This window comes from Bos indicus x Bos taurus, chromosome 4 (genome assembly GCF_003369695.1).
Source record: "Bos indicus x Bos taurus breed Angus x Brahman F1 hybrid chromosome 4, Bos_hybrid_MaternalHap_v2.0, whole genome shotgun sequence".
Classification (NCBI taxonomy): Eukaryota; Metazoa; Chordata; class Mammalia; order Artiodactyla; family Bovidae; genus Bos; species Bos indicus x Bos taurus.
The window spans coordinates 103,225,658-103,237,197 of record NC_040079.1 but is presented as its reverse complement, the minus strand read 5'-3'; the positions used below and the strand labels follow the sequence as shown (position 1 = coordinate 103,237,197).

Below are 11,540 nucleotides of genomic sequence, written 5' to 3'. Positions count from 1 at the left end.
TGACGAAAAACAGTGACAGCGGGAGTCAGAGCAGAGTCGGAGCCCGGGAAATACTGGTTGAGGAAGAGGTATTAGCAGCGAGGGAAGTGGCAAACGCTCCAAGCTTCCTCCATCACCCACCTCCCCTCACAGACCACCCCCCACCCCTTCCTCTCGCTTGCCCAGCCCGCGACGAGGAGTGGAGCGCAAGGTCGCCCAGTCCTCTCGGCGGTGGCGCGCTGAATGGCTGGCGGTCTGCAGCGCCCGGGCCCCGGGGCTCCCAGCTACAGGTCCGCGGTGCCCCGCTTAGGCGCTCAGGGTGGGCCGGGCAGAGCTGCACCCTCCTGCGCCCATCCCCGCCCTCCGCACCGCCCCACGACGCTTCCCGCCACTCCTCCGGCAGTCGCAGCCCTCCTCAAGCCCCCCAGGGGGAAGGGGGCACTGCGGCCGCCAGAGACACCGTGAGAGCCACTTCTCCCAGCGGGCCCGGCCCGCCCAGAGCCTGGGAGCGGGATCTGTGTGCACGGGGTCCTAGTTGGTCTCCGAGGAGTCGTTCACCCACGTGCCGAGGTCATTGCCTGAGTCAGGAAGGTAGGCGAGCCGAGCGGCGAACCTGCGGAGAAAGCACCGGGGCACCGGCGCCAAGAAGCCCCGCGCGCTCCAGAGCGTCCCCCAGCGGTCAGGCAGGACCGCGGCCAGAGCCCGCGACTCCGCTCCGGAGTGGCTTTCGGGCTTCTCCGTGTCGCGGGGAGAGGTGCAGCCGCGGATGACCCGGGATCCTACAGGCTTTGGCCGCCCCACCCCTTCCTCAGAAACTCCAACTGCTTGCGCCTGCTGTGTGGCATTTTTTTTTTTTCTTCCGAAAGGCCAGCGTCTTATCTCTCAAGTTCAAGTCCTGAGGACTTGCCCAGCCTCTTCCCTTGAAGTCACTTCTACCATCCTTCGGCAGCCTCGGGAAGCAGGGCTCCTTGGACTGCTCGTCCCAGAGCCAGCGCGGGCAGTCCCGTCCTCCCTCCGGTGCCTGCCGGAGCCCGGCGCATTCGCTTCGCACCCTCCCTCTCTTTCTCCCTCCCTTTCTCGCTTCCTCTCTTTCCTCCTCTACTTCCCCCTCCCTCTCTCGCCTCTTAAGTTTCCTGCACCGTGAATCCAACTGTGCCAAGCCTAGGCTCCCGCGGAACCAATCCTGAGCGCGACCCGGGCACTGGGACGCCGACTCCGCCGAGGGGACGAGGCAGCGGGACCCGTCCGCGCCCGAGCATGGAGATGAAGCGCCAGGGAGGGCATGTCCGGGGCGCCGGAGACGCCAGGCCCGAGTAGCTAGCTCCTCCATGGAGCCTTCCCAGAGCGGTCCCTGCTCGCTGTATTCGCCCCCAGTCCTGTGCGGTACGTACCCTTCGCTTTCACAGTCACAGATATGGGGGATATCTCGGGGTGGGGTGGTGGGGCAGCACGAAGGGGCGGCGAGGAGAGCCACTGGTTGGGAGACGGAGTGCGCCTGGCGGTGACCCTTACAGACCCGGGCAGGCTTCCGCTCTAGAAGTTAGCAACTGGCTGTGCCCCTTGCCTCGGAAAAAGTAGTACGTGTGTATGCGCGTTTTATCTCTGTGTGTACCCGGCGCTAGAATGGGTAAACTGAGCCTGGCTTTCCTGTATGCAAAATTGCATTCCCTTTTCCCACCCCCGCCGCACCAAACGCGCGGAGATACCCAGCACCTAATCCTGGTCAGCTCTACCTACCCCGTCTTCTCCCCACGCCCCCCTCGCTCAGTCTCGCTCGCTCGCTCTCCCTCTCTCTTTCTCTCTCCTTCTCTCTCTGCTGGTGTGGATGTGTGTGAGCACTGCCAGGGCTGGCGAAGAACCAGCCGCCGCCTTTAGTCCGAGCCGCCCGGCCATCAAACGCGGGCAGGTCTCGCTGACAGAGAGGCTTGGGCTCTGAACCAGCCTGCACGCGGCTCTGTGTGCCCCGTCACCTCCCGGCTCCACCGCCCGGGAACTCGCACCCGAGGAGCGCAGGGCGCAAGGAACCCCTCCACCTCCAACCCTCCTGCCCGCCTGCCTGCGGACGACGGCGCGCTCTCGGGTTTCAGGCGCTGGATTTACTCGCTTTTGCATTTCTCCTGCCTCCCCCACCTCCGGGTTTTTTGGTCCACCCCTCGCGCCACGACCCCCTTTCCCTGCTTGGTCGCCAAGCCTAACCTTGCCCGCGTGGTCATGGGATGTCTAATTTCATTTGTATCTAGGCTGCTGAGAGCGCTCCTGGCTCTGTAAAGTGGATGTCAGGTGGATCTATGTTTGTGAAGGAACAAAGACTCAGCGAAGGCACCGCCGAGGAAGTTTGAGACGCGGGAGGATGCAGGCTGCGTGCTGGTACGTGCTTCTCCTCCTGCAGCCCACCGTCTACTTGGTAAGTCGCTGCCAATCCCGCGCCCCCTCGATCCCACCCTGGTCGCGAGGCCAGGCAACTGGGGGCGCGCGGGAGGAGGGTGAGACCGTCAGTTCAGCGGGAGCGGCGTTCCTAGCGACGGTGTTGGGACAACTTTGGCAAGCTGGTCTCCGGATCCCTGTGGGATTTTCTGGGGTTTCCTGCCCCGATACACCCTCTCCTGTGCCTGATTCTAAACCGCGTCCAGGGCGCCCTAGACACCCAGAAACCGAGGAGATAGCTGGACGGGATGCTTTATGGGGAGAGATGGCAAAGAGAAGGGGTGGAAGACAGGGAACTCTCCGTAGTTCATCCAGAGGCTTTGAAGGTAAATCCATCCGCCTAACCCGCAGCTTGGAGATGTGGCACGTAAAGAAGTGCGGGCAACTTTGTTGGGCTTGCGGGGTTCAGACGGGGCAAGTATAGCTGTCAGATAGGAAGACCACAAGCCTTCGGATAGAGTTAGGTCCGAGATGCTCCAGCAAACATATAAAGGCTCCCTCTCCTTCTCCTCCCAGTCTCTCCTTTCCACTAGTACCCCAGTTCCAGTGCTGAGCCCCTTACTAGGGACTGGCAGACCATGTCACCAGGGAGCAAATACTGCCTAGTCCTCCCAGAGCCGAGTTTTCTGGGCTCTGGACTTGGCACACTGTTGGAACTGGGATTGTCATGGGGTGGGGGCTTAAAGGGAAGCACTCTGCCGTGGTGGTTGTGGATGGGTAGTTTGGTAGCTGTGGGCACCGCCTGGAGCCAAGACCCAGAGCGCAGTTTCTTGGGTCTGGCTTCAGGGAGGGCCAGGGACAATCTTATCCTGCTGGTGAAGTTGTGTGCTCAGAGCACGGAACTCCATAACCCACCTCCGGGCCGCAGGAGCACACGGAGGGCTCTGTGTGTTCTGCCTGGGGGCAAGAAGCACTGGGGAGGCCCGATGGGTTGGTAGTGAATGGAGTGAGTATTGCCATTCCTTAATCCCAAGGGCTTCAGAATCCACAATCCTGGGTGTAAAAGGGTTGCTATCCCTGCAATAGAGAGCGTTTCCCAGCCGTTGTCTTAGTGCCTGTGACTTCAGGGCTGCTAGTCGTGTGAACTCGCTGTATGCTAATGAGTGTGTAAGTATACGTGTGTGAATATGAATGTGAGGGTGTTTCAGCTTGAATCCAAGAACCTTCAGTGTATGTCTTTGCACCTTTATCGCCTGACCATGGCAGCTGCGGACGCCAGAGGGCGCTGTGCGTCAGTGTCCTCGCCTACAGGACACCTTGGGGTAAACAGGTGAAAGCTGGGGCAGCCAATCCTAAAGAACGGCCTTTCTGACTCCGTCACCGAAGTCTGTGACTTCCCCGGCTGGAACGCAGACAGAATGCAAAAAGTGTCCTTCCCATTTCTCATCTTCAATCCACCTTGCCCCCACCTGTGTCCAGTAAACCCTATGACATTGAGAGCTTAGAGATGCAGGGCAGAAAGTCTGGCCTAAGGAAACCCAGGAATTGCTTATTGAAAGAAAGGGGAGGGACCGCAAAGTGAAAGCGACCGAGGGGGAATATGAAGGATTCCCTCTACCACGGAAACCCTCCTGCCCCTCTCTCTGCATACCTTTACGCAAGACCTGAACCTCCGGACTGTTCCTCCGTCCTTGAAATGTGCTCACGAACGCACGGCAAAAGCTCGCGGCTGTGGTGCAGTTTATTGCTTGGAGCAAGTATTTCGATAGTCTGGAAAATAATCTATCAAAAGCAGAAGTGAAATCAATACGTTGTGTTAAATTTTAAATGTGTTTGTTGGCAGTTAAACCGTTTTCCACTCATTGCAACAACAGTGCTGGATTTATTCTAATGCTCTGCGTTCTCAACAACAAGCGCATTAATTCTCCTTTAATTGTAAACTGGGAGCATTTGAAAACCATTCAGTGTGCAAATTATGCTGATTCAATTACCGTTTAGTTACAGACTTCATTACCTGAATGCCTTTTGGCAACACAGAGAAAGGAGACGATTTTTCCAGTTTCACTCAAAACCATACAAAATGTGACCAATAAAATAGAGAAGGCGATTTAGAAGTCCATTCTTTTTCTCTTGGATCTAAAGTTGTTTTGTGTTTCGGGGATTAGAAATCAGACACACCACGAAAAACAAAAGGCTGGTGGCTGTGACCCAAGGCAGTGTTTCCAGGGATTGTAGTCCCATGGTTATTTGTCGGTAAAATCCAGAGCTGTTTTCCTAGAGGAGCAAGAAGCTGATTTTCCCCATGAAAATGAATTTAGAAGGGTGAATTGGGCAGTTAGAACAGGATGGCTTTAGGCAAGTAAATAAGTGGAAACCCTTGATTAAACCTCTAGGGCAATAAGGTGGACCAAGAAGTGGTCAAAGCTTCTCTCTCCATCTATTTTATTAAATAGCAGGTACAGTAACTGAATTTATCATTTGTTGGTAGTCACATCCCACAACAGCCCAGACCTCTGTAAGAAACTGCAATAGATGCCTTCAGGTTGTCGGGAAATGCTTCAAGTTACTCTCCAAAAAGTCAGGGGTGGCATAAACATGATTTTATTTTTCCCCTTGAATTGACACAATCCAGGGAGGAGTTTAATGAATAATTTTTTGTGTGTCTTTATGGACTCACACAAGTTCAGTGACAGGGGCACTGTTTGTACCTTGTCTCATAGCTGATATTACAGTGCACCTTTCTCTTTAAGACCCTCGAAACCCAGTTATATTTCCCAAGAAATAATCACACATTATGTTTGAGTAGTAGGATTTGTTTAGGTATCTCCTGTACAACAATATTTAGGCGTCTGCTTATATAGAGAGATATGCCTTAAATACTCCCAAATTTGGGGAGGTTTATTGAAAATGAAAAACAGTTCTCTAACCAGCAGCTCAGTGTTCTGTATTTAAGCCATGGTTCCCTGCTTATATTTAGGTGAATGTTCTCAGAGTATGTTTCTTGGCCCAGGGTTCTTTGAATGCCTGTTCTAGGTTGAATATTTTGAGTCTTTTTGTGTTTTGAGAGATCAGTCTGTCCTGTTTCAAACTAGAAGCTTATTTTAGTACTACTGCAATGAGAAGTTAATTAGAAATGTATCTGCAGAGTTACCTTCTGAAGCATACTAGCTAAGATACTCAAAAGTCACCACAGGGTTAACTCCAGCCATAAATGCAGGGAAGTGGGAAATCTTTTTTTTTTTTTTTAAATTGAGGCAAGGAAGTCTTCTGTTTACTGAATGTTATTGAATTGCAGATTTAAAAATCTGAAGTCAGCAGGAGAGGAACCTATAGTGTAACAATACTTGTTAAAAATAAAAAAGTCCTGTAATCTTTATTCTCCTGTCAGTTCTGGACTGATTCCAGAATATTTTCATTATGATATAATGGGGTAACAGACAATAGCATTTTAACAGAGTTGAAGCACATACTGAATAATCTAGGGAAATGTGGTTTCTGACTGTGAAGAATGGGGGTGGGTCCTACACTGAGTTGTGAGCTGAAGGACAGGTATGGGCACACAGAGAGGGACCTCCCAGCAAAAGTCAGAGGGGTCCTGCTTGGGGGTCACCTTTGACAATTTTCAGAGTCAAGAAGTAAGTCTAATGAGCAGTCCCAGGGCATGTTAACAAAAAATTTACTCAGAAACTGAATCCCTAGATTCTGACCAGAGGTTGAATGATGTTACTGTGATCAAGTCAAATATTCATAGCCTATTCTAAGAAGAGTTCCCTTGTCCTCCCAATGTACTTTCCACCATTTCTTCTAGGATATAAATTTGCTAATGATCTAGTTGTTTTTTTTTTAATCAAGAAGGGCAAAAAATGGAAAGTTCTTTCTAAAACTTGTGCTTAAAAAAACATTCTGATTCGTCTATTCCCTCGAATTTAGGGTATCTTTAAAATATGAATTCCATGCCAGTTGTTTAACAGAGGTTAAAGTGTGGTTAATATGTTTATGGAATGCTACCTCTACACTGTTAGAAGCCAGACTGTTTGGGTGAATTCCACTCTTTATGAAGAAGGCTGTTAAGAAATGTGGAAACTAAGGGACAATTAGCAGGAAAGGGACCACCAATGCTTATCCTTTGGACTAGATATATATATCTCCCATCCTTTGAAAATTAAGCCAGCTGCCCACTGAGCATTTTAATTAATTTCAGCTTATTCCTGAAAAGAGAAGCCCATTAACCACTAACAGCGGCTGTTCAGTGTTCTCTGTTAAGGCCAGTTCTTGGAGGCAGTACTGTAAGTTACCCAGTTCCATTGAATTTCCTCACTCTTCTGCCCTAGCTGAACCTTCCCTATACAGGATTAAACCTAACTTTGTGAAGGAGCCTATACCCCAGCAGCACAAAATGAGAATTCTTGTCTCAAGACCTGTCCCAGGGCTCTGTAAGAGGAGAAGGTGTTACTATTCCAGGTATTTCCCTGAAATATTCAACTCTCCACTGATCAGCAAAACAGCTCCCTGGGTGTGTGGAAAGCGCTTGGCTGGTCGCACTTCTGCTCACTTCCAGGAGGATGAGAGTGGTCTGGGGCCTTCCAGTAACAGCTTTGGGAAAACCGCTTTCAGTATTAGAAGGAGAGAACTAGAATTGCTCCGACTTCCTCAGCAATATTTTCCCAGAAAGCCATTAAGTTCGTGGCTCCTCTTTGTGTGAAGTTGATTTCCATTTGGCTTCAAATTGTTGACGGCTATTTCCTCCTTAATGAAAGTGTTGTCTGGGTGAAAAATATATCAGGTGGCAGGGAAATTGGTTGATTTTTTTTTTTTTTTTTTGAGATTGGTGCCCACTGTCTTACTTTTCTATCTGAGGGAAGATTTCCTGTAGACTACAGAAATTGACAGTATTGTTCCGGTAATAACCACCAGCGACAATATTTTCAAGAGGGCATTTGAGTGATGAAAGCATTTGGATATTGCCTTTTCAAATAAGCAATTTTCTGGGCTTCTTTGGTTTTTATAAGGGGTGGGGGAGAAGGGGCCAGGCATTGGCAGAGGGATGCCTTCTTGGTTTCACTTAGTTCTGAAATACCCAGGTATTTGTCAGCCTTGTTTGGGATTCCAGGGTCTGAACAGCTTTCAGTGAGTTTGACTGTCCTGGTGGTGATATTAAGGGAATCCTTAACATCAAAAGGGAATCCTCTTCCTTGCACTCTTCTGGCCATAAAGAAAGCTGATGGAAGCTGTGAAAGTTTGCCTGCTCTCAAGTGACTAGTTAGGAAGTGTACCTTCTTTCAGATTTTTTTTTTTAAGACAATGTCTAGGTCTGATTCGATTCAGGAAAGTTCCCTTAAAGCAACTCTGTGCTTTAAGAGCTTCAGATCTCATTCCAAGACCTTATCGAGTCCTCTCCATTTAAATTAATAGGGAGAGGTAGGCGAGTCAGGCCGTCCAGTCAGAGACTTCCAGGAGCCGCTGGATGGCTAGTCGGGTCTGCTCCCTCGCCTCCCACTACATTCTTCTAGCCAGTCCTGCCGACTGTTAGCAGGAAGTTGCGATCTTGATTTATCCGCTGCTTAAGCTTGCGACCAGCTTTTTCTCTAAGTCAGCACTAACCCCTCCCGGAGCTTGGTAAACACAGCGCGCGCGCATTTTTCTGCTGCCGATTGGCATGTTGACGACTCCGCTTGAAGGAATGTGACAATAAAGTGGGAACCAAAGCTTGGCAAGCACTTAATCAAGGATAAAAAGGTTCCGCTGTAAGGATGTCACTCAATTTATTGTGAAAGTCGAATGAATTACGTTTAATGAAAGTGCTCCCCAGATGAATATTACTGGCAATTTCCTGAGTTGGCTCTGTCAGCTCAAGATGAGAAAATGCCAACCCAGATCAGGAAAGAGCGCCCGTCTCAATTACTATGCAAGCTTTCCAAGAGTGGCTTTTTATTGAGATGATATATACCGGCGGCTTCTTCAAGCTCCTCGGCGCGCCCAGGAGCGCGTGTGCGCATTTTCCAAGTTTGCTGTCTTACCCTCGCGGGTTGCTGGCTGTTGTTTAAACTTCTAATGAGCTCGCCGCGATTCAGCTGCGGGCTGAAAACCTAATTACTTCCTCTGTAAACAGTTTTCCCTAGTATATTTTGTTTACTACCGAGGTGGGGGCTGGCAGGGGGTGGGTGGGGGTGGAGTGGAGAGACTTCCCTTTCTCGGGATCCCTTTGTCATAGAAAGATCCTTGGCGTCTGGTCGGGGGCTCGGGGTATTGGAAGGCAAGGCGGCACCCGGAGTGGGGGCGTTGGTGTGTGCCTGCTGTAGGGTCTCGGGAACAGCCAGAGTGCACCAAGTGCCTCTCCCGCCGCGGATAGCGAAACGCCTTCTCTGGTTCCTACTTCCTTTAAATTAATGAGAGCTTTTTACTTGAGCAAGCCGGAAATACGATGGGGAGAGGGATAGGCAGGCCGCAGCCTCAGCTCACCGCCTCATCTGCATGAGAATGGGAAACAGTGAGGCTTTTCTTGTACCATTTCTATCTCCTACAATAAGACAAATCGCTGCTTATAAAAACCTAGTGTTTCCTTAGAAACTGGCTCCTGGGGGCTCGGCTTGTCCCTGCGGAACCTGACTCTGGCCAGGTCGCCCCCATCATCCCCGCCACCGTAATGGATTCTGACAGGAAGGATCCGAATCAGCGGCTCGAGGGGCGCAAAGAGAGGCTGGGCGCCTTCGCCCCACCGGAGGGAGCGGGCATCCTCCTGACAAATTCCGCCCTACGTCTCAGACCCCCTTCCCACCTATTAATTTTCAAGGCCATTTCAAGTAGTTTTCTACAGTTAGAAGCGAGAAACTTTCTTCGACGTAGGCTTCGTACCCTCGTCTCGGAAACTCAGTCTTCCGACCGAAGCCTCGGAGTGTTCACGCCGGGGAAGTTGCCCAGTTGGAATCCCCGCCTTCATAGCTGTGAGCTCTGTTGTTTGCTTTTAGCTTCAGGTGACCTCCAGCAGTCCCAAAGGGTTTATGAAAACGCAGGTGCAGCCCTCTCGTATCTGGACCCCAAGCCCTCACACCAAAGCGTGGCATCTGGGGAGCTCTTCGTCGACGCTGTTGAGCTTTGGTGCTCCTGGGGTAGCAGGCAGAACTGCAGCAATTCTCCGAAGGGAGGCCGCAGAGCAGAGAGCGAATGGGGCGGTGGCTGGCGGCCTGCGGCTGGGCAAGCGCGGCCCGCAGAGCGATTCTTCAGGACCGCGGACAGCGCCACAGGCTCCGCCCCGCCGGGGGCCAGCAGCCTGGCCTGGCTCGCAGCCGCCTCGCAGGCTCGGCCCCTGCAAGCAGAGTGGCGCTTCCCGCGGACTCCTTGCTACCGCCCAGTCGCGACCTTAACGACCCGCCCCCCCTCCCAGTCTTTGGGGAGCACTAAGCTGAACTGAACTGAAGTGAACTGAAGCTCCGATCGCTAGGTCCCCGAGGTTTCTTGCGGTCTTCTCATTAGCACCCCTTCTCCCGCCCCCTCCCTGGTTGCGGCGTCACGTGTTTGCCACAGAATTTGTCCCCAAGGAGATGAATCCTTCTTTTCCTCCACTTTCTCCTCTCCTGCCCCTCTTCCCTCACAGTTTGTTAAATCTACCCCTCCCAAACAGAAACGCGAATCCAGTGAGGTAGAGCTCTAAGTGTCTTTAACAATGTAAAAGCCTCTTTTGACAGACAAGGAAACTGAGGTAGGAGGAGGGGAATCAACTGTCTCGAAAGAGTAAAACCAAGAGGGGAAAAGTGATTCCCGCTCTATCTCCCACCTGCGGGGAGCACGGCTGAGGCCCCCAAGTCCCCCTCCAGGATGTGCGCCTTTAAAAAGCAGCGCGGGTTGGGGTGGGGCGAGGGGTCCTAATTATTATGAGTTTCCAGAGGAGCAGTAATTATTCACGGAGAGCAGGAGAAACCACGGCCCGAGCAAGGGAATCGATATATTTGCTATCGAAAGTGCCTGGCTCGCCTTTAATGCAGACGAATGGGGATGTAGCCTCATTATTTTCCGTGGTTAGGCTCCCCGGCGTGGGGCCTGAAGCAGCGTGGAATCTATCATCATTAGATCCAGGATGGGGAGAGGGGTAATTTCTCCTTATTTATTTAGCAAAACAAACAAACATCCCACCAACCCTAGCTCCTCAAACACGGATACACAGCCGTCGTCCCTCTTCTTCTTCTTCCCCTCCCTTCGCCCCCTTGCTGTTGCACACTCCCCCGGGGCCTTCCACAGCGCTCCAAAGCCAGACACCGCGGTCACTTAAAGTGCGCGCAGTTCCTCCTCGGCGGCGTCACACGTTGATTCGGTCCAGAAGTAAGCCGGAGAGTACCGAGCCTTGGCGCTAGGGGTTCTCTGTGTCAAAGGCGAAGGTTGGCGGGGAAGTTCCGTCCTGTGCTCTCGCCCCTTGCGTCAGAGTCAATCCTTTCTGGACGCCGATTCTGCAAATCCCCGCAGTATTAAAGGAGCAGCGGTCTGGCAGGTAGTGCTCCATCAACCCGTGTGAGAAGCCAGCTTGGAAAAAAATGGAAGCCTGTGAGAGGAGAACGAATCTGGAGGCGAAGAGAGGTCGGAAATTGAATAGAAAGGGAAGAGAAGGTTTAAGCATAACGCCTCCAGGGTATTCTCGAGGGCCCAGTGAGAACGGCCTCTTCTTGCTCCAGGTGAGATGCTGGCCTTTTGCCTGCAGGCCAGCGAGGTGCAGTTTTCCAGGAGTGGGAGTGGGCCCCACGTGCGCTCACTGAAGTCGCTGAACTGTTGAGGGTCCTGCCTAGTAGATTGCCTAGCGTTTCCCCATTGCTCTTCCTTTGTGGAGCCCTCACTCCATGGCACAGCCTTTCTCACTCTCAGGAGTTGTCTGACATTTCTGGTAGGCCCTTGCTGGGATAAAACTTGTATTTCTGTACAAGTGTCTTCACTGTTCTTTAAAGTGAGGTGTGTGTGTGTGTGTGTGTGTGTGTGTGTCTGTGTTTGAGTGCTTGGTCTTCATCTGACTGCCCTTCCCTTATTTTAGCACATCAGTGCTGCAGAGAAGATAGGGAGTGGCCCTAAAAATAAACCTCTAACTCCACCTCCTTAATTGCAGTAAAACTATGATAATTATAATGACATTTATAAGAACTTTGATAAGAACAAAATTTAAAATTGTAGACTTCCTTCCAGTCACTGAATAATAATAATATCCTTCTCCTCTGGGATTT

At 51.5% G+C, this 11,540-nt stretch overlaps 1 protein-coding gene across 1 annotated transcript in view; it reads left to right on the top strand.

Annotated features, from left to right (window-relative positions):
- The first annotated feature begins 202 nt into the window (after positions 1–202).
- NXPH1 (neurexophilin 1) overlaps positions 203–11,540 on the top strand; it is a 367,434-nt gene continuing 356,096 nt past the window's right edge. Inside the window, exons 1-2 of the mRNA XM_027540059.1 lie at positions 203–1,362; positions 2,220–2,383. Coding sequence (XP_027395860.1) covers positions 2,330–2,383 — 54 coding nt within the window. The 5' untranslated portion in view covers positions 203–1,362; positions 2,220–2,329. The remainder of the gene's footprint in view (positions 1,363–2,219; positions 2,384–11,540) is intronic.